Source organism: Taeniopygia guttata, chromosome 5, assembly GCF_048771995.1.
Source record: "Taeniopygia guttata chromosome 5, bTaeGut7.mat, whole genome shotgun sequence".
NCBI lineage: Eukaryota > Metazoa > Chordata > Aves > Passeriformes > Estrildidae > Taeniopygia > Taeniopygia guttata.
This window is the reverse complement of record NC_133030.1, coordinates 57,606,279-57,626,466: the sequence shown is the minus strand read 5'-3', so window position 1 is coordinate 57,626,466 and position 20,188 is coordinate 57,606,279. Positions and strand designations below refer to the sequence as shown.

General features: G+C 41.6%; 1 protein-coding gene across 2 annotated transcripts in view; it reads left to right on the top strand.

The window, feature by feature from the left end:
* The window catches only part of BRF1 (BRF1 general transcription factor IIIB subunit), a 170,854-nt gene that overhangs the window by 93,423 nt on the left and 57,243 nt on the right, over positions 1-20,188 (top strand). For both annotated transcript variants that reach the window (XM_030275131.4, XM_072930494.1), the window contains 4 exons: positions 3,959-4,085; positions 5,045-5,084; positions 5,175-5,267; positions 5,956-6,234. In XM_030275131.4, coding sequence (XP_030130991.4) covers positions 3,959-4,085; positions 5,045-5,084; positions 5,175-5,267; positions 5,956-6,234 — 539 coding nt within the window. The remainder of the gene's footprint in view (positions 1-3,958; positions 4,086-5,044; positions 5,085-5,174; positions 5,268-5,955; positions 6,235-20,188) is intronic.

The window sequence follows — 20,188 nt, the reverse complement described above, 5'->3', positions numbered from 1 at the left end:
TAACAGTGTGGCATATTCAGTTTATTATTTTTCTAATCCATTGATAAAATACTTTTAAGAACTTTAAAAAGACCTCTCACAACAGGTATGGCTCAAGCTAAACCCCACATTCCCTCTTTAACAAAACAACTGTCTCGGCAGCTGTAATTTGTTTGCTCTTCTGTATGGAGATATCTCTTCTCTTGCTGCTTGCTTTCTAGAGCTCGATGCTGTTTGTGAATAGGTAGAAGGACACCGTGGCTGTTCCTGAATGGGCTCTGCTCAGAAGTCCCTCTTGGGCTTTGAACTTGGGCTCCTTGAAGGATTTGTGAGTTGGAGTCCAGAAGTCTTTGTTCTTTTGTGTTCTTTGTTGCACCCCAATGCTGCAGAATTAAACACTGAACCCGAGCCCTCAGCTGCACACACGAGTCGGTTTTTTCCATCACTGTAGACTGGATTCAGGAGTCTCCACTGGAGGGTATCCCTGGAACAAAACAAAGTAAAAAGGACATTGGGTGTAACTTCAAAATGATTGACCCATTTTCCCTTATTGGGAGTTAAATTAAGTGTGAATAGAATCAGTTTACTGGTTTGTGCACAAAAGTGCTTTATCTGAAGCAGAGGTGTGGTTTTGTCTGTAAATGGATGAAACAACAACTGTGGAAATTTTTCCTTGTAAAAAAGGGTTGGTATTAGAGGCAGATGACACTAGGCTCTGGAAAAACTTCTCTCCCAGAGGAATTTTCTTAAAAGAGTTTGCTATGAGAAACTGTAAGAGGACGGTTTATACTGGAAGTTGAATCTTAGCCTGAGCTTTAGTGGTTGCCTCTGCTTTGACTATAAATAGAAAATCCTTGTCTGCCAAATTTCAATTTTTAGAGTCTTTTTGAATTTGTGCCAAGGAAATAATATTTTAATTTGTATATCTGTTTATTTTCCCTCTGTCTGTGCATAACTTAAAGTGGCAGCTCTTATTAGATTTTTTTTTTTAGGTTAACAAAAGTAAAAGATTAACTTGGATAGCGTTTTTATGTGGGACTTAAAAAAGAGCCTGTAGCTATTTTTTTTCATGAAGCCACTCCCTTGCCCCTGACGTTATTGTGTTTATAATTAAGGTTGTGTCAGTTTTTCTTAACTGCCAAACTAATGTTGCTTTATTTCATGTGGTGCAGACTGCTGCAGCATCAGTTTGTTGCCTTGGTGGCATGTGTCCAAACAGTGGATAAAATTAAAGAAATGTTTAAAAATATGTAGACAGGATATCAGCCAATGTAAAACGCTGAGGCAGGCGAGTGGTTGGCAAACACAGGTGTTTATTTTTATCAAGTTAAAGGAGAAATTGTTGAGTGTGCAGCTTGCTCTCCCATGGAGACGATGCTCAAGCTGGGATCCTGACCACCAGGAGTGGTTCCTCATTTGGGGAGGAGGTTAGAGCTGTAGGGGCAGGACTTGAGAGAAGGGAAAAAATAACGTGCTGCTCTAAATTTGCATCACCACCACCCTGACCTGGGGTGGTCAGCTTGGCTTGGGTCAGGACGGAGGAAAGGAGGGCAGGGGCGTGGGGCTGGGTGCTGGTCGGATGGCTGAACTGTGCTGTGCTGTGGGTTTGAGCTCCTTGGCAGTAAACACGATGTAGCTCTGCCCTGTCCTAGTGCAGCCACACTGAAGGTGCTGGCAGAGCCCATCCTGCCTTGGGGTGGAAGCTGGGCTTGGGCTGGAGCTCGTGGCAGGTACGTGACGTGAGTCAGGGGACACCGTGGGCAGGACAGGGACAGGCAGAGCCCGAGGTGTCTGCAGGAGTTAGGTGCTGGCACCCAGGCATGGTCATCTTGTCCCCAGCCTGTCTTCATGTGTTCTGCTCCTGGTGCTTTCCTGGCTGCTCAGCACGCACAGAGCTGCTGCTGCTTTGGTGGGGCTCTGGCAGCTCATCTCGGCCTCAGAGCAAGTGTTGCATAAACAAACTGGGTGTCTTTGCCAAAGTGCACCTTGGCTTTTAAAACTGGGAGGAGAGTAATATTTTAATAAGGTGAGGCTGGTTGGAAGGAAGAATCTTGCTGAAGTGGGGCTGCCTGTGGTATCTGATTAATTCGTGGAGAGATGGATGGCTCTTCTTTAATGATTGTGACTGGGAAGATCCATGCTCCTCAAATGATGTATGGGTTTGGCATTAAGTGAATCCTGAATTTTAATAATAATAACAGTAATAATAGTGCCCTAGCCAGGTTTTCCTTCTAGCCTGATAGATGTTGCTCCCTCCGTGAAGGTGGGTAAAGCATGCTGGAAGCCCGTTAATGCCAAGAAAGATTTCTAGTCTTTTAATTAAAAGCTGGGTGCTGCTGCTGCCAACAGCATCCTCCTCTCCTTTCCAATTTGATCTGAAAGAGAGGAGGAGGGAGCTGGTCTCTGGTACTCTGAGGGAAGGGTTTGGGCTGTCAGTCACTCTTAAGTACTTGGCTAATTTGGGGCTTTGTGGAGATGCTTGAATTCCAAAAGCAAGTCTAATTTTCAAAGGCTTTCTTCTCCTCAGCAGCACTAACTCTGGCTGTCACAGCCGTGCATGGGCTTAGTGTGCTGCTTGCTGTTGGAGTCACACAGAGGTGCCTGGCTCTCTCTGTGCATTTCATGACATGAGATGCTGCCTGTGGCCCCCGTTCCAGGAGTGGGATGTCTCCAGGCAAAGTGTCCTGCAGTTGCAGCGTACCTACACCCCCTCCATATGGGCTGTCTTGTCTTGCTACTCAATTTATAAAGAAAGAAACACAGAGACTGATAAGGATATAGTAGGAGAATGTGGCCCTGTGCTCTTGGCTTTGACCCTGGTATTGGCAAGAAACTGAATTTCTGTCCTAGAGAAAATTCCTTCTTCAGTGAGAGTTTTGTTGCAACGAGAGGTAGAGAGGAGAGAACTGAGGAGAAAACCACAACTGTTTTTAGGGGGAGAGAAATGCAGAAAGGTCCTGTGCTGAGAGCACTGGATCACCATTTTTAGTTCCTAGCTTTGCAGATGGAAGCTGTTGTCAGCTCTGCTTCCTCTGAAAGATAGGAATATTCCAGCGAAGCAGCTGCAGACCCATCATTGCCATTTTCCCATGGAAAATGTTGATATTATTAAAAGGGCACTTTCTGTCAGAGAAGCATTCTGCCAGACGTTTCCTGACCTGGCTTTGTACTTAACCTTTTGTCTCATTTTCTCCATCTGTAAAATGGATGTGCTTATTCTCAGCCACCTGTATAAAAAGCTGGTATTTGTGAATTAAGTTATGACCACATGGTCTTACTTAAGATTGAATTCCTGTGAAAGACTCATCTGCTTTCATGGCAATTCCCCATGGAGCCAGTCCAATCTCTCACATAGGTAGGAACTTCTAAAATGCAAACATTAAACAAATCCAAAGTTTATTATTGTCAAATTATATTCATCCATCTATTTAATCTGTGTGATGTGCAAATGATCAATTTCTTTTACTACTGCTTCTGTGTGCTCTGGGAGGATTATTTCTTGTCCTTTTTCCAGCCTGCTTAAGAGATGTTACTTTAACATTTGCTTTGTGTAAATTAATCATGATGACATATCAGCAAGATTTTTGAGCAAACTTCTAAACCAGGATGACAGATCTTTTATTTGGTGAATCTGTCTTGTTGCTGTTGATAACAAAAGCAATGAGAGGGGAGGAATGAGCTTTGTTTCTTGTCTTAGTTTTGTCTATACTTAATTGACTGTAGGAGCTGCAGTATTTCTGTTCAGTCTTTGTTCATCAAAAAAAAAGTACGTTACATACTCTAATAAATCAAAAGCTAATTTGGGATGTGAAAAGATACTTTCTTTGCAGCAGATGAAACAATTAGTAGCACTTCAGTTTTAACGTAGTCTGTGTTTGAGCCAGAGTTGCTAAGGGTAACATGTTTATTCCATAGCTTGCAGTTTGCAAATTTTGTTACTTTCAAAGGAGTTCTTATAGATGTTGCTTGTTGTTAATAGGTTGACAGAGTTTCAAGATACACCAACCAGTCAGCTAACCATAGATGAGTTTATGAAGATTGACTTGGAGGAAGAATGTGATCCTCCTTCTTTTACAGCTGGTCAAAAAAAATTGAAGATACAGCAGGTAAAATCTGAATCAGATGCTCTCTGTGGTTTATTCCTCCCTCCGTGCAATCCCTTTTGAATTTAGCTAATGCTAAATCCTAACTGACCAGCCCTTGGTAAGATTTAGTACATTTATTTTGAGGTTCTTGAGAGAGAGATGAGCATTAGTGCATATGGTACCCATTAACTAAAGATACTTTTTGCTTTATTGGCAAAGGGATAGTTATTCCCAATTAAAAATGTCATGGGATTAGAAACCATGCACTGTTTTTAAGGTGGTACCTGTGGTTAGGAGAATTGCCATTACAGAGAACTTTTTAAAAATAGATATGAAAACAATAACCCATTTACTTGAATGAGTCTGCTGGTGGTTTTGTGTGGTACAACACCCACTTCCACAGAAATTAGTTCTCATGTGGCTTAATTTCTTTACAAATAATGAACTAAAGCTGGCAGCAGAGGAGAAGATTTTACTGCTGCCATAGTCAATTCTTATAGTATTGGTTTGTTAGGGTTTTTTCTAACTGTGCTATCATTTAAAGGTCTGTAGAGTTGTTGGTGATGTTCTCAAGAGCCAGCCAGGTGCTGCAGGACAGAGCTTCTCTCTGCCATCACCAGTTTGTGCTGTCTGGTGTGGGCACTCCAGTTTCAGCACTGTCCTTGCACTTCTCAAATCTACAGGCACAGTCACAGGGTCTGACTGCTGGAGAATGAGGCCTTTTATTTACAGCTTGCCAGACTGGAGGCTCTTTTTGAAGTGTAAAGATGGGGGAGATAACATTTTGAAATTGGTCAGTTTTGAGACCTGTCTGTCATGCCTGTCTGATGCTACAAAGTAATTTAAGTGGTGATTCAAAACCTGCTTATGCTTTTGAAATACCCTGCTATTCTCTGTCTCTATGTACAGCTCACAAACAGTTTAAAATTGTACATATTTTTTTGGTAATTTCATGTTTATTTTGTATATTGTCATTTCAGCTTGAAAAGGCATTATCAAAAAAGCTGGAGGATTTTGAAGGTATGAGTTGTGTTTACTGTAACATATCACTCATTTCTTCAATATTGCATCGATGATTGCTGAGTTTTTATTTTTATTTCAACACCACAGGAGAAATATCGAGCTACCAAGATGAAATAGAGAGTGAATTAGAAAACAGTAGACCAAAAGCAAAAGGCGTATTTGCAAATTTCACTAAAGATGGTAAGTCTATAAAGTCTTATGACTCCTTAAATAGTATTGAGCTCAGATCTGGCAGTCTGGAGTGTATGAACGTTATGGTGATAAATGTGATCATATATATATGCTTGCATAGTACAAGATCTCTTGCGTTGGGGTTCTCTCTGCCAAATAGGTGGTTCATAAATCAGTCTTCAAAACAACCACATTGTTCATAGCAGGGATAGTTCATTAATGATTTCAGTTGTTTTTCTTTGCTGGTGCAGTATAAGCTTGGCACTGCACCTGAGAATGTTTCTTTTTATCACTAAAAGTATAATGGACCAGTATCTAGACCCTTCTGTCACCAAATTCCCCAGTTGATTTCCCATTTGGAAGGGCTTTGTGCAGGTTGAACTGGCTAATTTTAATTAGTAATTTTACCAGGAAATAGCTGCCTTCTCTCACAAAGCCCCTTTTACCTATTATGATAAGATGATGCTTCTATTTTAAATGGTGACTGTAGTCACAAAAATACATTTTAATAGTCAAGGTAATGAATTTGAAGAGCATCTGGAAATTCCATGTATTCATACACTGAACTAAAATATTGTGTATTTCTTTTACAGATTTCCTCTAAAGATTTTTATTCTTTAAGTGAGCGCCTCTGTATTTATTTAGTTTCTGTAACAGATGGTATGCAATGATCTGTTGGGTTTTTTCCCCCTTACAGATTCTATAGAAGATAATGCCTCTAGCATTCTTGGAGACGAGGAGGCAGAAGATGAGGAACTAGAAGCAGCTGCTAATCACTTAAACAAGGACTTTTATGATGAACTTAATGAGAAAGATAGAGTTAAAAGAAATGAAGATGGGGAATGCAGAAATGGAAATGAAACTCTTGTAAGACCCCCTGCACTGGAATCCTTGCTTGGTCCATTGCCCACTGCTGCTAGTCTTGGCATAACAGAGTCCATCAGAGAGTGCATATCCACGAAGGACCAAGAGCCTGGTGAGTAGGAGTTCAGCTCAGAGCAGAAACTGGACACAGGCAGCCAGCTGTGGGTTTGTTGTGTCATTTCCATGTATCTTGTTGGTTACTGTGGTAGCAATTCCGTGAATCGCTGAGACGTCGGGGTACAGGAGCTGCGAGGCTGGATGGGACCAGTGGTCTTGGTTGTTGATGTGGTTGTTGACATCTGCTCTTCTGGAAGCTGCAGGAGAATCTGGGGTGCCTAATTATTTTCTGAAACCTGAGAATGTGTATCTCTTGGATAAGTTGATAGTTGATTTGCAGTCATATGATAGCTGATGGGCATATTTCAAGCTATGCACTCTCAAGTTAGGAAATTGGAGGAAGCAGATTCCTGTAAATGTGACTGAAAATTAAAACCCAAGTATGAGAATCTTAGATCAAGGCAGGCTTTCTCAAGAGACATTCTGCTGGAGTCAGACATGATGCAGTCTGTATTGGATTGAGAATGTCTGCAAATGGCAAACAGTTAAAATGTTTGCAAGAGGAAATAACTGGTGTTATGCTTTTTTCTTTGATACGAACTTCAGTGTGTGTCGTGCTGGTTTTGCTCCATTTTTCTTAAAACCCACAGATCTATTTGCATCATACTGCTCTGTATAGCACAGTGGGAGCAAGACTGATCAACTAAAGAAGCCAGTTTTGCCAGAGCCAGTATTGCAAACAGTCAGTCATCCAGGCAGGTTTGTTTGCTTTTTTATACATGTGCTTGGACTTTATGGAGACGGCATTTTTTTTAATTCCTTTTGCATCTTAATGACTCTGAAAACAACGTATCTAAGGGGCATTTTACTCTTTATCACAGTTAATTTTTCCATCATAAGACACCCCATCTGAATCTGTTTTGTCAGCTTACTTGGAGGTCTGTGCAGCAGAACATTTTTTTATCCAAACTGTTGTGATGCTGATTTCTGTTCAACAGTAGATGAACTGAATGCATTCAGATTCTTATTACATTAGTGTTCAGTGTCCAGAAACATAGCAGGATGAGTGCACGTTGTTATTTTGTACAAACAAATACATATAGAAACAGTTGAGTGGCTTTGGTTTTGTTTTAATTACGATTAAGAAAAAGGATGGCTCATGGCTTGTCTTTCTCCTGGAAATCAGCAGTTTGTGCCGCAGAGAGGTCAGTCATGGCTAGAAGCTGTTGTTGTCTGGTTGGCCAGTGACCTGTAAAAAGGAGTTCTCAGTGATGGACATTTCTCAGCTGGCATTGCTATTGACCATTTTAATGGGCAGGCTGAGGACTGAGTGTAAAGATGAAGCTAAGCTGGTGTAGCCAGGGAGGTTCTTCTGAGTTGGGCTTCAGGAAGGAGAGTGCAGGGCTGCTCATGCCATGGCTTGTCTGCATTTGCTGTTTGTTTTCTTGCAAAAGTGGAGGATGTGCCAAATGAACTGAATTTCGAAACCAAGCAGGTTTCAGTATGTTCACTCTCTTCTCCTGCATCTGAGAAATCATTGCAGGTGTTTGAACAAGTACTTATTTTCTTAACATGTTATGAAGCACATATGCAAAATTACTGTTTTGGTTTTATTTTGATTATAGAGATTGCCCCAGTCTTAGTTGGATTTGAAGGCTTTCTTTGGGTGGTGAGGCGGGTGTTTGAGGGAGTTTTGTGTGGATTTCTTTGTTGCTTTGTTTTTGTGACTCTGTTAATTTATTTTAACAATTTAGAAGTTCTGTGTTAAGTTCCATTCACTTTGGTTATGCCTGTACAGCAGGGTAGTGAATCTGGGTGCAGTTCCCAGTCTCCAGGCCCTTGCCATGTGTTGCCTGTGTGGTGTGGGTGCATCCCAGTGACGTGTGCACCATCCCCCTGAGGACCTGGTTCCCTTTGGGAAGTCACCTGCACTCAGGAGCAGTAATGGAACCTTGTGTTTTGGGTGAGTGGGAACCAGGTCTAGCCGACAGGTTGGGAAGTACACCGGGCTTGCAGTTGGCATGTTATTATGCAGAATAAAGAAAACCTCTTGTTAAGATGCCTCACGTTGGTTACCTTTGTGTTGTAGCTCTGAACCTGATGAAAACCAGTGTAGATGATTCTGGCACCTTAGGCAATGTTGTTGAGTTCTGCCTCATAGCTCTGGGAAGTCTGGAAAAATAATATTTTCTTCTGTCTAACCAACTGGTACAGTTATAAAACTCAGATGTTTTCCAGGTTTGTGAGCCCTTTTTCAGGCCTGAAAAAAAATGACAGTTTTCAAGACTAAATACAGGATGAGAGCATTTCTTCAGAGTTTCAATCGAGATAGCACAGTTGTAGATTGTCTTGAAACAAAAGTAGTTGGTAAGCGTGGAGGTAGGAGGGAAAGCTCACAAAATTTCCTGCATTTTTCTTGTGTATTTGAATTTGGTTTAGTGGAATTTATATTGTGAATTGCAGCTGGCCATGGCTTTGCTGTGGTAGTTCATGTTCCAAGATCTAAGTCCACTGGAGGAGGGAGAGTGCTGTCATAACACTGAACCCTGAAGGTGATGTTTTGGTCCTTCTCCACATCTGTGTAAGGTGTAAATCAGGAACTTTTTCTTCCCTTAGCCCTCTCCAGCCCTGAGTCATCTCTCATTGTGTGGGTCAAGCTGGGCTGGAGACCTTATGGAGATGATTTTGTATCTCCTGCTGGGCTCCTTGTGTTGTTGGGTGGGTGAATCATGTCCAGCCAGCTCAGCAGCTGGAAGCAGCATGCCTGGTGCTGCATGGTGAGGATGCCCAGCAAACTCTTGTGCTGATGAGCTGCAGACAGGGCAGGTGGCTCCTAAATAGGAGCTCAGTAAACAGGTGCAGTGTGTATAATGTTTGGCCTCCTTAAGTGCAGGGTGTCTCTCCTCTCCTCTGTAATGATCTCTCTTCCTCAAAAAACCTCTGCTGCAGGTACCTTCTACAAAGTCCTTTCATTTGGCTTTGACGTGTGGTAATTCAGTTTATAATTGTCTACATCAGCTGCTTTGGGAAATCTTCCACTTTTGTGCTGCAGTGGCGGCAGCAGCAGCAGCAGGTTTCTCACAAACTGCTTATGCAGATAAGACTTAGGTGCAGACATGAAATATTAGGAAAAAGTAAGTGTATTTTTGCTCCACTTACAATTGGTATGTGTGCAGTGTGAGCTTGTCTGTATGAATGTTTTATGAAAAGTACAGTATTTTAACAAATTTGCATTACAAAGACAGCATGTAAGGTACCAGGTTAATGAGTCTGAGGCAGTAAAGTGCCTAGAATAAACATTTTATTTGACTGGTTTTTCCTACAAACTGTATTAATTTGCAGAGACTTTGAGCTGAAAAATGTTTGAGTCTTTGCAAACTATTTGTCTCCTATTCTTCATAATAAAAGTGCTTTATGGTGAGATCTCAGAGATGGAGACTGGGTACATCAGTCTGTCCATTTTCCTGGCCATGCAGCATCCTCTCCACATTCTACATGCTCTTTCTGATTCTCAATTCCTTCACAAAAAGTGCACCATTTCTTTTAGGAGACTATCTCAATCAAATATCATGGAGTTTGTTCTCAAGAGATAACATCCTTTGGTGTGAAATTTCTCCCTGCAATTTGTTTTTTATTTTATACAATTTCGGATATTTTATAATCTTTCTTGGTGTTTCTGTCATTTTGCTGTTTGCTGGCTGTCCCTTGTCCTTCCCACACTGGGCTGTACTCTGCCAGTTCATCTCTTGCCACACGAAGAAAAAGTGGGGAAGGTCTGATAATAGCAGAGATAAAGGTAAAATATAGGGTGTAAATTACCTAATTACTTTCTATAACTTCCCCTTCATAATCTAGGTAAGGTTTGAGACCCAATTTAGGTTTTGTTTTGAGTCAAAATCCACATGCAGTCATTGAGGGCAGTAATTTCAAGTGCTGTGTGTGCGGTGGGTGGGAACGTGCTGCTGCACGTCCCCATGAAAGCAGGCGGCTTTAGCAGTGAGCAATCACCATGCAAGTACCATCTTGTGCTGCTCAGGCACCCAGCACTCACTCCTGCTTCACAGAGAATACATGGGAAAGCTTCACAATTAGCAGTTTGCTCCTTTATTGCTCCTTGTATTTCCACCTCCATTACTGCTGCAAGCTTGATCTGGCAGGGGCTGAGGCTGGGAGATATTGCCATTGATTTCTGTGGTGTTAAAGACCCCGTGCAGGCAGTGCTCATTGATCCTGCTCCTTGTCCCTGTGTCCCAGCACTGCTCAGCTTCTTATTCGAGGAGGATGTGAAAAATGGCTAAAGGTGATCTGATCTGAGGTGGGGATGGGCTCATCCTCCTGGTCTTACTCTTGTCTTCTGCATTTCATCTCCTGAAGCTGCCAGCTCCCACCTCATACTTCATCCTGGCCTTGGGGTTTCACCAGTCCTTCTGTGAGCAGATTCAGCTCCCTTACCCAGCAAGGAGGAACACATATGTGTTCTACCCTCCTCCTTTTTTTGGCAGCAGCAGATGACCAGTGCCAGCAGCACTGTGGGCAGGGGAGATTGCAGAAGTGTGACTTTTCTGGCAGGGTCTGAGCTGCCATGGAAGGATGCTTGAGGGTCTTTGCAGGCATGTGCCAAGGAGAGTTTTTGACCCCACCTGGGATCCCATCATGGATTGCAGGATGGCGAGCAGCAGGCTCACTGCTGGTGCTGTTGTTGCTCCATCAGTGGTTGGGTGTTAGATCCCTCTTTGTACTGATTTCTTCTTCCAGCATCCTTTCTTCCTCGGGATTTGTCTGAACACATCAATGCCAACTGTTTGGAAATATATAAATGTATATGTTACATACAAAAATATCTGTTCAATCTTGAGAACAGATGTGTTAGAAGAGGCTTATCACCGTGTTCCAGTATTTAAAGGGTGGTTACAGAGAGGATGGAGATTAATTTTGTGCAAGGAGTCAAATGGAGAAGACAAGGGGTAAAGGGTGAGATTTTGATTGGACAGAAAAGGTTTTCATGGTGAGATCATCCTTTGGATTAATCTCTCCAGGGAAGTGATGGATACACCAAAATAGGACACTGATAAGATTTGCCTGGACAGAGTGCTGGGCCATCTTGTGTAGATTATGAAAGGTTGGCCCAGATGATCCTTTACATATCTTCCAACCTGTTATTCTTTGATTCTATGATATAATCAGTAGAGAGAACATTAGGAAGCCCTACTACAAATAATTGCTGCATACATGAGAAAGCTGCCGAGTTCAGTGCTAATTGTGTTACATATTGAAGGAACACTTGGTCATCAGTGCAAGGGTCTGTGTCCCCGTCCTGATTGTTCTTTTGATCTCTGGCTTCAGCACCCCCATTGCTTCAGTGGTTTTATGCCCCACCTGTGGAAATGAGCCCTGTGCATGACCTGTTTGGTGCCACCTTCCTTGTGCACAGCCTTCCAGGCACTTTGAGGATTTGATCTTGGTCCCCGTGTACCATTTGCTCACTGGAAAATATTTTCTGTGGCAGGACTAGCTCTTTCCCAATTCCAAGATCTAAACAATAAAAACTCTGGTACAGGCTGATCTTTCTCCTCTGGCCTCTGTGTGCCTGTGCTTGGCAGTCTTGATAGGCTGTATCCCTGACTGAGTCTTCATTACGCCGTTAATGAGATGTGAAGAGCTTGCTGCAGCCAGCACGGTAATACAAGACCACCAGCTGCTTTGAGTGCAGTTTTTTGATACCTGAAGTTTTGGGTGTGAATTACAGATGACAAGATTTTCTTACTTGGCTCTGTATGTCACTCACACACAAGTACTGTGTGTGCGTGTCTCACTCCAGAATCAATGTGCGTGCTTTTTCATGCAGGATCTTTGCATTTCATTAAGGGATAGGAATGCCATAAATTCATTCCATATTCATGCCTTGAGTAGCTAGAAAGGTTAAGGGATGAAAACTAATCATAGAGTTTGGCTGAAGGATTTTAAAACAAATTTAGAGAGGGGTTTTGGAGAGAGACCTGCAGTTTGTTAGAGCCATCAAGGGGATAAATTTGAGTGAAAGCATAAGCTGAATCATATGAATACATTTTTATAGCATTTGTGGCTGTTTTAGGAATTTTCCAATGGATTGGGTTGTCAATACAGACACTCCCTATAGGAAAATTTGTGTCATTTTTGTCAGAAGTCTTGGTCAAAAAGAAGTGCCCCAGAGTAAATGGGTGCTGGGGTCAGGAAAATACTGGAAATTTGGATTCAGGTTCCTGAGCCAAGTGAAGAAGACCTATCTGTTAAACCTTACTTGGCTATGTTGCCTGTGAATAGAGGCCCTTAGCACCTGGCTGACCAGCCTGGCTGTCCTGTTATCTCCCTCCTACCCCAACTGTTTTACAGGAGAGGGTCTCTCTGTTTCTTTCTTTCTCTCTTTCTTTCTCTCTTTCTTTCTCTCTTTCTTTCTCTCTTTCTTTCTCTCTTTCTTTCTCTCTTTCTTTCTCTCTTTCTTTCTCTCTTTCTTTCTCTCTTTCTTTCTCTCTTTCTTTCTCTCTTCTCTCTCTTTCTCTTTCTTTCTCTTTCTTTCTCTTTCTTTCTCTTTCTTTCTTTCTCTTTCTTTCTTTCTTTCTCTTTCTTTCTCTTTCTTTCTCTTTCTTTCTCTTTCTTTCTCTTTCTTTCTCTTTCTTTCTCTTTCTTTCTCTTTCTTTCTCTTTCTTTCTCTTTCTTTCTCTTTCTCTCTTTCTTTCTCTTTCTTTCTCTTTCTCTCTTTCTTTCTCTTTCTTTCTCTTTCTCTCTTTCCCTCTCTCTTTCCCTCTCTCTTTCCCTCTCTCTTTCCCTCTCTCTTTCCCTCTCTCTCTTTCTCTTTCCTTTTTGCCTTCTTTCTTGCCTTCCTGCCTTCTTGTTTTTTGGTTTGTTTTCTGGTCTGGAATGGAGAATGGTAAAATCCTGAAAGATTTTCCAGGCTTGGATTTTTTTTTTTCTTTTTTTTTTTTTTTTTGCCTGCTGTGTTGTGACTGCAGTGTCTTTTCTGTCTTGAATTTCTCTAATAAAAGCATGGTGGAAAATGAGCTTTATTTTCAGTTTGAGTAGCATAAAAGCCTTACATTGCTCTTTGATGAGTCTAACCAGCCTCTCAAGGCCTCATCCTCCCTTGCTTGAGGGAAAAAAGGGCAAAAAGCTGCTCTTTCCTCTGGCTGCTTCAGCTGGCTGCTGGCCACGGGCTCTTTGGGGAAGGAGGTGGCAGCAGGGCTGTGCCTCTGGCTTGGGGAGGTTGGACATGTGGAAAAGGGGCTCTGTGGTGTTGTTCTATGTGAGATAATTGACATGTGTGTGCTGTGGCATTGATCCTGCTTTTTAGTGGAGCAAGGAGAAGCAGCCAGCCCCAGCAGGTTTTTTTTTTTATCCATTGTTTTCCACTGTGTTGATGGGAAATCCAGGTCTGCTGTTACCTGCTCCAGGTTTAGGATTAAGGAGCACAGAGCTGGGCAAGCAGGGAGGAGAAGCTCAGCTGGGCCTTTAGAAATGGACTTTTTTTCTGTACCTAAATTACAGAATTGCATAAAGAGTTGTTCCCCAAATATTAAAGGAGGGTTGTGTTCTGTGGCTGACTTACATGCCTCAGCATTTGTAGGTGCCAGTCTAAGGTTTTTCTTCTGTTGGGGCTTTTTTTTCAAAGTTCTCTCCTCTCTGCACTCTCAAGCATCTGAAAAGATGCTTTCTACATGTTCTCTGCATGGGAGATACCTTCAGGGGCATTTATAATTTCTCCTGTCCTTCTGGGGTCAGTTCTCAAGGAATCTGTGGAAGTGTAGCCACCTAAAGAATCGCTATCCTCCTCTTAAACCTTGGTTAAAATAGAATAATAGAGTTACAGAATGGTGGCTAAAATAGAATCATAGAGTTACAGAATGGTTGGGTTGGAGAGGAACCTTTAAAGGTCATCTAATATCCAAGCCCCCTGCAGTGAGCAGGGACATCTTCAGCAAGATCAGGTTGCTCAGAGTCCCATCCAACCTGACCTCAGATGTTTCCAGGTATGGGACACCCACCACCCTTTCCAGGGCAACCTGTTCCAGTGTTTTACCACCCTCAGCCCCATAGACTGCAGACTAAAACAAGACTGGGGAGGTGATGTTTGGTGGTGATGATTCAGACACCCACAGGCACTCAGAAAACCTGGCTAAAATAACTCCCTGCTGGTATAAGAACTACTTGATCCTTTTCTGCACCTGCCAGAACTGGACCCCAGTAATGCTCACAGTTATTTTGGTGGGTGGCCCCTTTGCAGAAGAAACAGACATTCCTGCCCTGCTCTTCTGCCAAAAAAGAAGAAAAGTCATCGAAAAACTCAAGTGATAACCAAAATTTTTCTTTAGAGAGCTGTGAAAAGTGAAATGTGCAGCAACTACAGAAAGGACACTAAGTTTGCAGGGAAAGCTGACTGCTGAGGGGGATGTTATCCCAGCAATTCATCACAGTATCTGAAATGTCAGGAGTGGAGGCCTGGGTTCAGTTCAGGGAGTCTCCATGGTCCCAGTTGTTATTGAGAATAAAGACTTATTAACCCAGGTCAAGGAGCCACAAAACGTGGCCTTGGAAGAGGGAAATACAGCGCCAGGAGATTCGCAAGGCTTAGCTCCTTTGGGTTTAACACGGTGGGTGATAAATCTGTGTGCAGTGCTGTGGTGGATCCCAACCACTTGGGTTTGTCTGAAAAAGCTAAAATAATCCTCCATTTAGTACTTTATTTTCTTGTGGTATAGGTTCAGTTGGTAAAGGTGGTACCTGGAAACTGAAATTCCACTGAAGTAAACCCTTTAAATGGAGTGCTGCTTCTGCAAGGTTTTAATGGTTTCGTGCAGCAGTTGTGCTGTTTTGCTTTTGTTTGGTAGCTTTGAATTTAGTTTGAAAAAACTAATTCCGATATCCTCTTAAGGATTAACTTCATCACACCCCTAAATACTTCATTTGTTTTGGTTGTTGGTCTTAAATCTGTGGGACTGTCACAGCAGGCAAGATGCATGGGCTGGACTGTGACTTGTGTAGATGACCCTTGTAATTAGGGATTTCAGCTGTGGCACTGTGGACTCAGGATGAAAACAGCCCTGAGTTTAGCCTTGTATAATTGTAGTTTGACATTTTTAGTTTGCTAAATGTTTTCATAACTGAAAGGGATTTATTATCCAATAGGAAGAATATTAATGTTGACACTGTTGGCAATTAAAAACAATCCTGGAAACTGAATTTTGCTTCTCCTGATTGCTTTTGAAATAATTTGTTTTTCAATGTTACTTTAGGATTGGTTCATTTATTAAGTCTTTTTTCCTTATGTGACAATGAGATAATTGCTATTTATTTTTTATCCTGCAAGCAATTATAATCAAAGCAGCCAAATATAGAGTCTGCTTTGACCTGGAATCAGAGTGACCTGTCAACATGAGGCTACTGTGCTCTTCAGCTTTTCAATTTAATTTTATTTCATAGGCGCTCACCAGAATGCATTCAGCAGGGCTGAAAAAATTATGGGTAGAGTTTTCTGTGTTCATTAATTGCTGTGGTGCAGAGCCGAAGAAGTGGGCAGGTAAGAACAACTTTGGGTTGGTTATTAATTAATAGCAAAAAATTGTGATCTTTTATCTTGGCTTGGTGGACTGTGTTGGGCCAATGTCCCAAGCGGTCAGAGGAGGAGATGCTGGCAGGCTGCCAAGGGAGGGGTAGCTGCAAATTTAGGGAAAATTGCAAACAATTGCCTCTAGGGAGATGCTGCAGCCAAGTTTTGCTGAAAGGAAGCAGAAGATACTTTATTTTTTAAGTTGGCAGTTTTAAGGTAAGGCTCAGCTCTCATATTGAAACACATGTGCACATAAGAATATAGAAGTTGTTTTCTGTTATGAAAGACCTGGCTATCTATAGCTGTGTAGCAGGAATAAGGGAATGAATATGAAATAAGAGTGAGTAAATAATGCTGTTAAGTAGTACCTGGAAAGAAATTTGGAGCAAGGAACAAGGCTCTTGAGACAGGTGAAGCACAGAAGCTAGAAGTAAACAGCTGTGCAGGGGCAGAGGGGTACCATTTTTCAGCAAATTCACTACTTGCATGCCAGGTTTGATTTAGTTATGGTGTGGAAGCCACTGTGCACTCACAGATGGGAAGGAAGTAAGAGTGCTCTGTGACCAAATCCTTAACACTAGCATGGGATCAGGACAAATGGCTGATTTGGGGAGTTATGCTTAATGGTTCTTATTATTTTCCAGCTAAAATTGAAAAATGCAAATCCACACTACCATCGAAGTCATGTATTGAAATGCAGCAGCATCTTATGAATGTGAAATGATGTCACTGGTGGCAGTACTATATTCTGGCAGTGGCTTCCATTAAATAAAACATACTTCAGTGAGAAGTTACTTTTCCATGAAGTCTCTCTTCTCACTTCAACCAGACTTTTTTGCACTTAGTGGGAGCACTGCTTTTGTGTGTCATGGCTTGGTAGCTGCTGCAAGACTACCTCAAAGCTCCTGTGCCAGGTTCTTTCCCTGTTTTATACTGCACTGTTTGGATTTGGCCACCAGTCTAAGACAGAGCAGATCTGTTGGGATGTTGTGGGTGCTGTTGGTTGAGGTTAAGAAGTTCCTTGCCCTACTGGCTCTTCCCCCTCCTATCTGCTGGCATCAGTGCATGTATGGCTGCCTCCCTCACCCAGGTCTGTCAAAAATGTCACAGGCTTGTGCATGCTTTTTTAATGGCAGGGTTATTTTGATGGATGTGTGTTAGGGAGTGACACCTTGGCAGGTGCAGTGGGAGGCAGGGGGACAGGGCTGAGTCAGGGGGTAAGGGACCAGCTCCCCCAGTTCAGCTGGGGCTAGAGGAGCATTTCAGAGCATGTCTTTGCAGCAGCAAAGAACCTGTATTTTGGAGGCTGAGACTGGCATTTGTGCTTGTGCTGAGGTTCCAGTGCTGGAAAATTTTTACGATATATCAGTGACTTGGAATTGGCAATTTCAGGTATGCTCTTGTCCAAGGTCACTTTACATGCAGGGTCTTTTTAGAGAGTAAGGTTGATGCTGGGAAGTTCAACTCCTGAAATGCAACAGTTAGAAATCTGGGAGCAATGAAGAAGTTTGGTTTAACAAGGTGGGGAGAGAATTCAAAAAGGTACGCCAAATTCTCTCCTGAAAAAGCCTCCTTTTAAATTCGAAGTTTATTGTTTTATCTTGACTTTCAAAAAACCTGCATGAAACTTCCTTGCCTTTGAAAGCTTGATAGAAACTCTTGAAGTACTTTGACTGAAACAGAAAATTTAAGTGAGGCATTTTGAACACCGAACGATGTTTGTGGGCAGGTAATTTAAACAGGTACTAATATGAAACAGGGTTGTACTTGAAAGGCTACAACTGGTGTACACACATAAATGGGGGAAATATCACTGGGAGCAATAAAAACTAGGGATGCTTCATACTTCTTTCATTGCAAACAATTTTTATGGTATGGCCTGTGAAGCAATTGAAATGCAGAGAGCCGGCACATCACTAGATTGATAATTCCTCTTGCTTCTTACAGCTTATTCTCTGTACAGATGTCCCCAATTCTTTCTTTCTATCACATTAAAGTTTCTTGTATGCTTCAATTTTATGCCTGCCTCAAACGTAGCATTTTTCAAAATTGTCCCTCCAATTTTTTTTTTTTCCTCTTTAAAAGTTTATATCAGATGAGACCTAACTGCTAGTTTCTATCCCAGGGTTTACACTTAAATTTTTAACAAGCTCGTTTTTAAGATTGGTCTTCCTTGAGAGAGCACTTGGCTGATCCATCAATAATTATGTAGTAATAAAGCAACTGTGTAAAAATGGCACCTTCGTGCTGAACAGATTGGTTTGCAGAGCCACTGACAAAGATGAATGTTTATTGCAATTTACTACTTTTGGTTCTGCAGATGTAATAGAGCTATTTTCTTTTTGGCTTAAGTGTCACGAAAAGTAATTTCCAATTGTGAAATCTTTATGATAATAAGGATGTATAACTAGGAGAGCCCAGACTGGCTTTCAAATACCAGCATGAGTTTGTAGTACTGGTAATTTAGGAAAAAAAAAATAAACAGAACATTTTTTACTTCATTTTATTGCTAAAAAATTTTTTAAGCAATCACTTGGAGAGAACACACAGGGAACCCTACGATATCATGTAGTTGTGCTTCTGAATTAATTGCTATAATATTAATTGGTGATTCTTCAAAAATTGGCAAGTTTTCTCACTTTCTTTGCTGCATCCAAAGATTTCTAATGTTGATTTTACTACAGTGAAGGAAAATGTAGCATCTAAAATTAACACAAAAGCCTGAAATTGTTGTTCTTGTTTCCTTTTTTTTTTTTTTTTTTTTCAAAGTGCCAGCACAATTAAGGCTGTGATTTAGATGACTTGTATTGTTCAAATCTGTCCTCTCCTTTTGGGCAAAATGCAGAATAACATATTCATTTCGGTCAGCCAAGCTGGTTGATTGCAGTGTCACTGCGGTGATGAAATTATCTCTTGGTAGCAGCTGAGAAACACCTGGATGCAGATGTTGGGATCCCTGGCACAGCCTCTGGGTGCTCCTTTGCTGACTTGGCCTGATGTTGGGTCTGTTGCTCACGGTTTGGAGGGAGGGATGCAGGTGGTCCTGCTCCCAAAAAGTCCTTGAGTGCCAAAGCTCCAGTTTCATCCCCTCGGTCTTGGTTTGAGCTGCTCCACAGACCAGTTTGCTGCCACGGTCCTCAAGCCTTTGTGGCAACTTGTAGCTACGTCAGCAAATGCTTTCAACCCAGGTCATTCATTTCAGTTGGCAGTTGCTGACAGAAATGTTCCTTTGCTTGGCTTTATTTTAGCATTTAATGATTTTTATGTTGGTTTTGATGGCGTGAAGGGAATTGAGTGGGAGTGTTTTGTCTGGACTTAGTATTCTCTGCTTTATCTTGCTAGCAAGATTTAAAATTTTACTCCTTCAGGAGACAGGGCTTTTGTCTGTGGATCTTGCAAGCTCTTCCCTCACCGGTCCCTTCTGTCAGCTCATTATCCTGGGCTCATTTCACTGCACAGTTGATGATGCTAAATGTTGCAATGGAAAGAATTTGCCTAGTTAAAACTAGCATAAGGAACAATCCATCTATTCTTACTTAAAGAAATAAAAGAAATAATATGTAAATAAATGTCTATTCCATAGAAGAATAGAAGATCTGAATTTGAAATCATTATCTGGCGGGATTTTATAATGAAATAGTAAAATGTTATCCAGAACTTATTTTCAGAAGACAACTCTGCTTTTATTAATTCAAAATAAACTTTCTTGATTTCAGAGAGATGAGAATTACCTGTGGTGCTGAATGTGTTTAAATGAACTCATACAAGAAAAGAACATCACTCTCGCCCAGTGGGCTGTGGGCATTTGCTCATGTTCGTGAAAATGGGTGCCATAGTACTGTGTATTTTGGAGGACCTGGATTAAGCTCCACAGAAAGTATCATTATTCAGTTAATTAAAGAACAACTCTGATACTATGCCATATGCTGTACAATAAAATGACTGCATGGCAGAAAGAGCCTTGAGCCCTTCTGGACTGAGACATGATTTGTTACTTTCTGCTTCTGCAATGTTAACACCATGTTAATATATTTAAATAAAGAATTAATTACATGTGGATGTGGGACCTATCTTTTCCAGTAAGCTCTTTGAAATGCTTACTGGGGTTTTGAGACTTAGTAAAATCTTTCCAAAGTCTTTGCTTTGCTTTGCATCTGATCAACATTTAAGCAGGGTCCTTTGTGTGCCTGTAACCTGGAGAGGATAGCCAGATTGAGGAGAAACTGTAATCAGCAATGCAGAACTTAGCTAAAATGTATAGTCCTGTTAGTATATAAACTTTATATACAAGTCAGATGTTGAGATTAATCATAAGGACAGGTTGCACAAGCAGATGGCTGGCCTTTCTGATAGCCATTAGGCTGCTTTGAAACCAGCTCCGTGCTTTATAGGTGAATCATGCTGCTGGGCTTTGGTGGGAAAAGGTTATTTC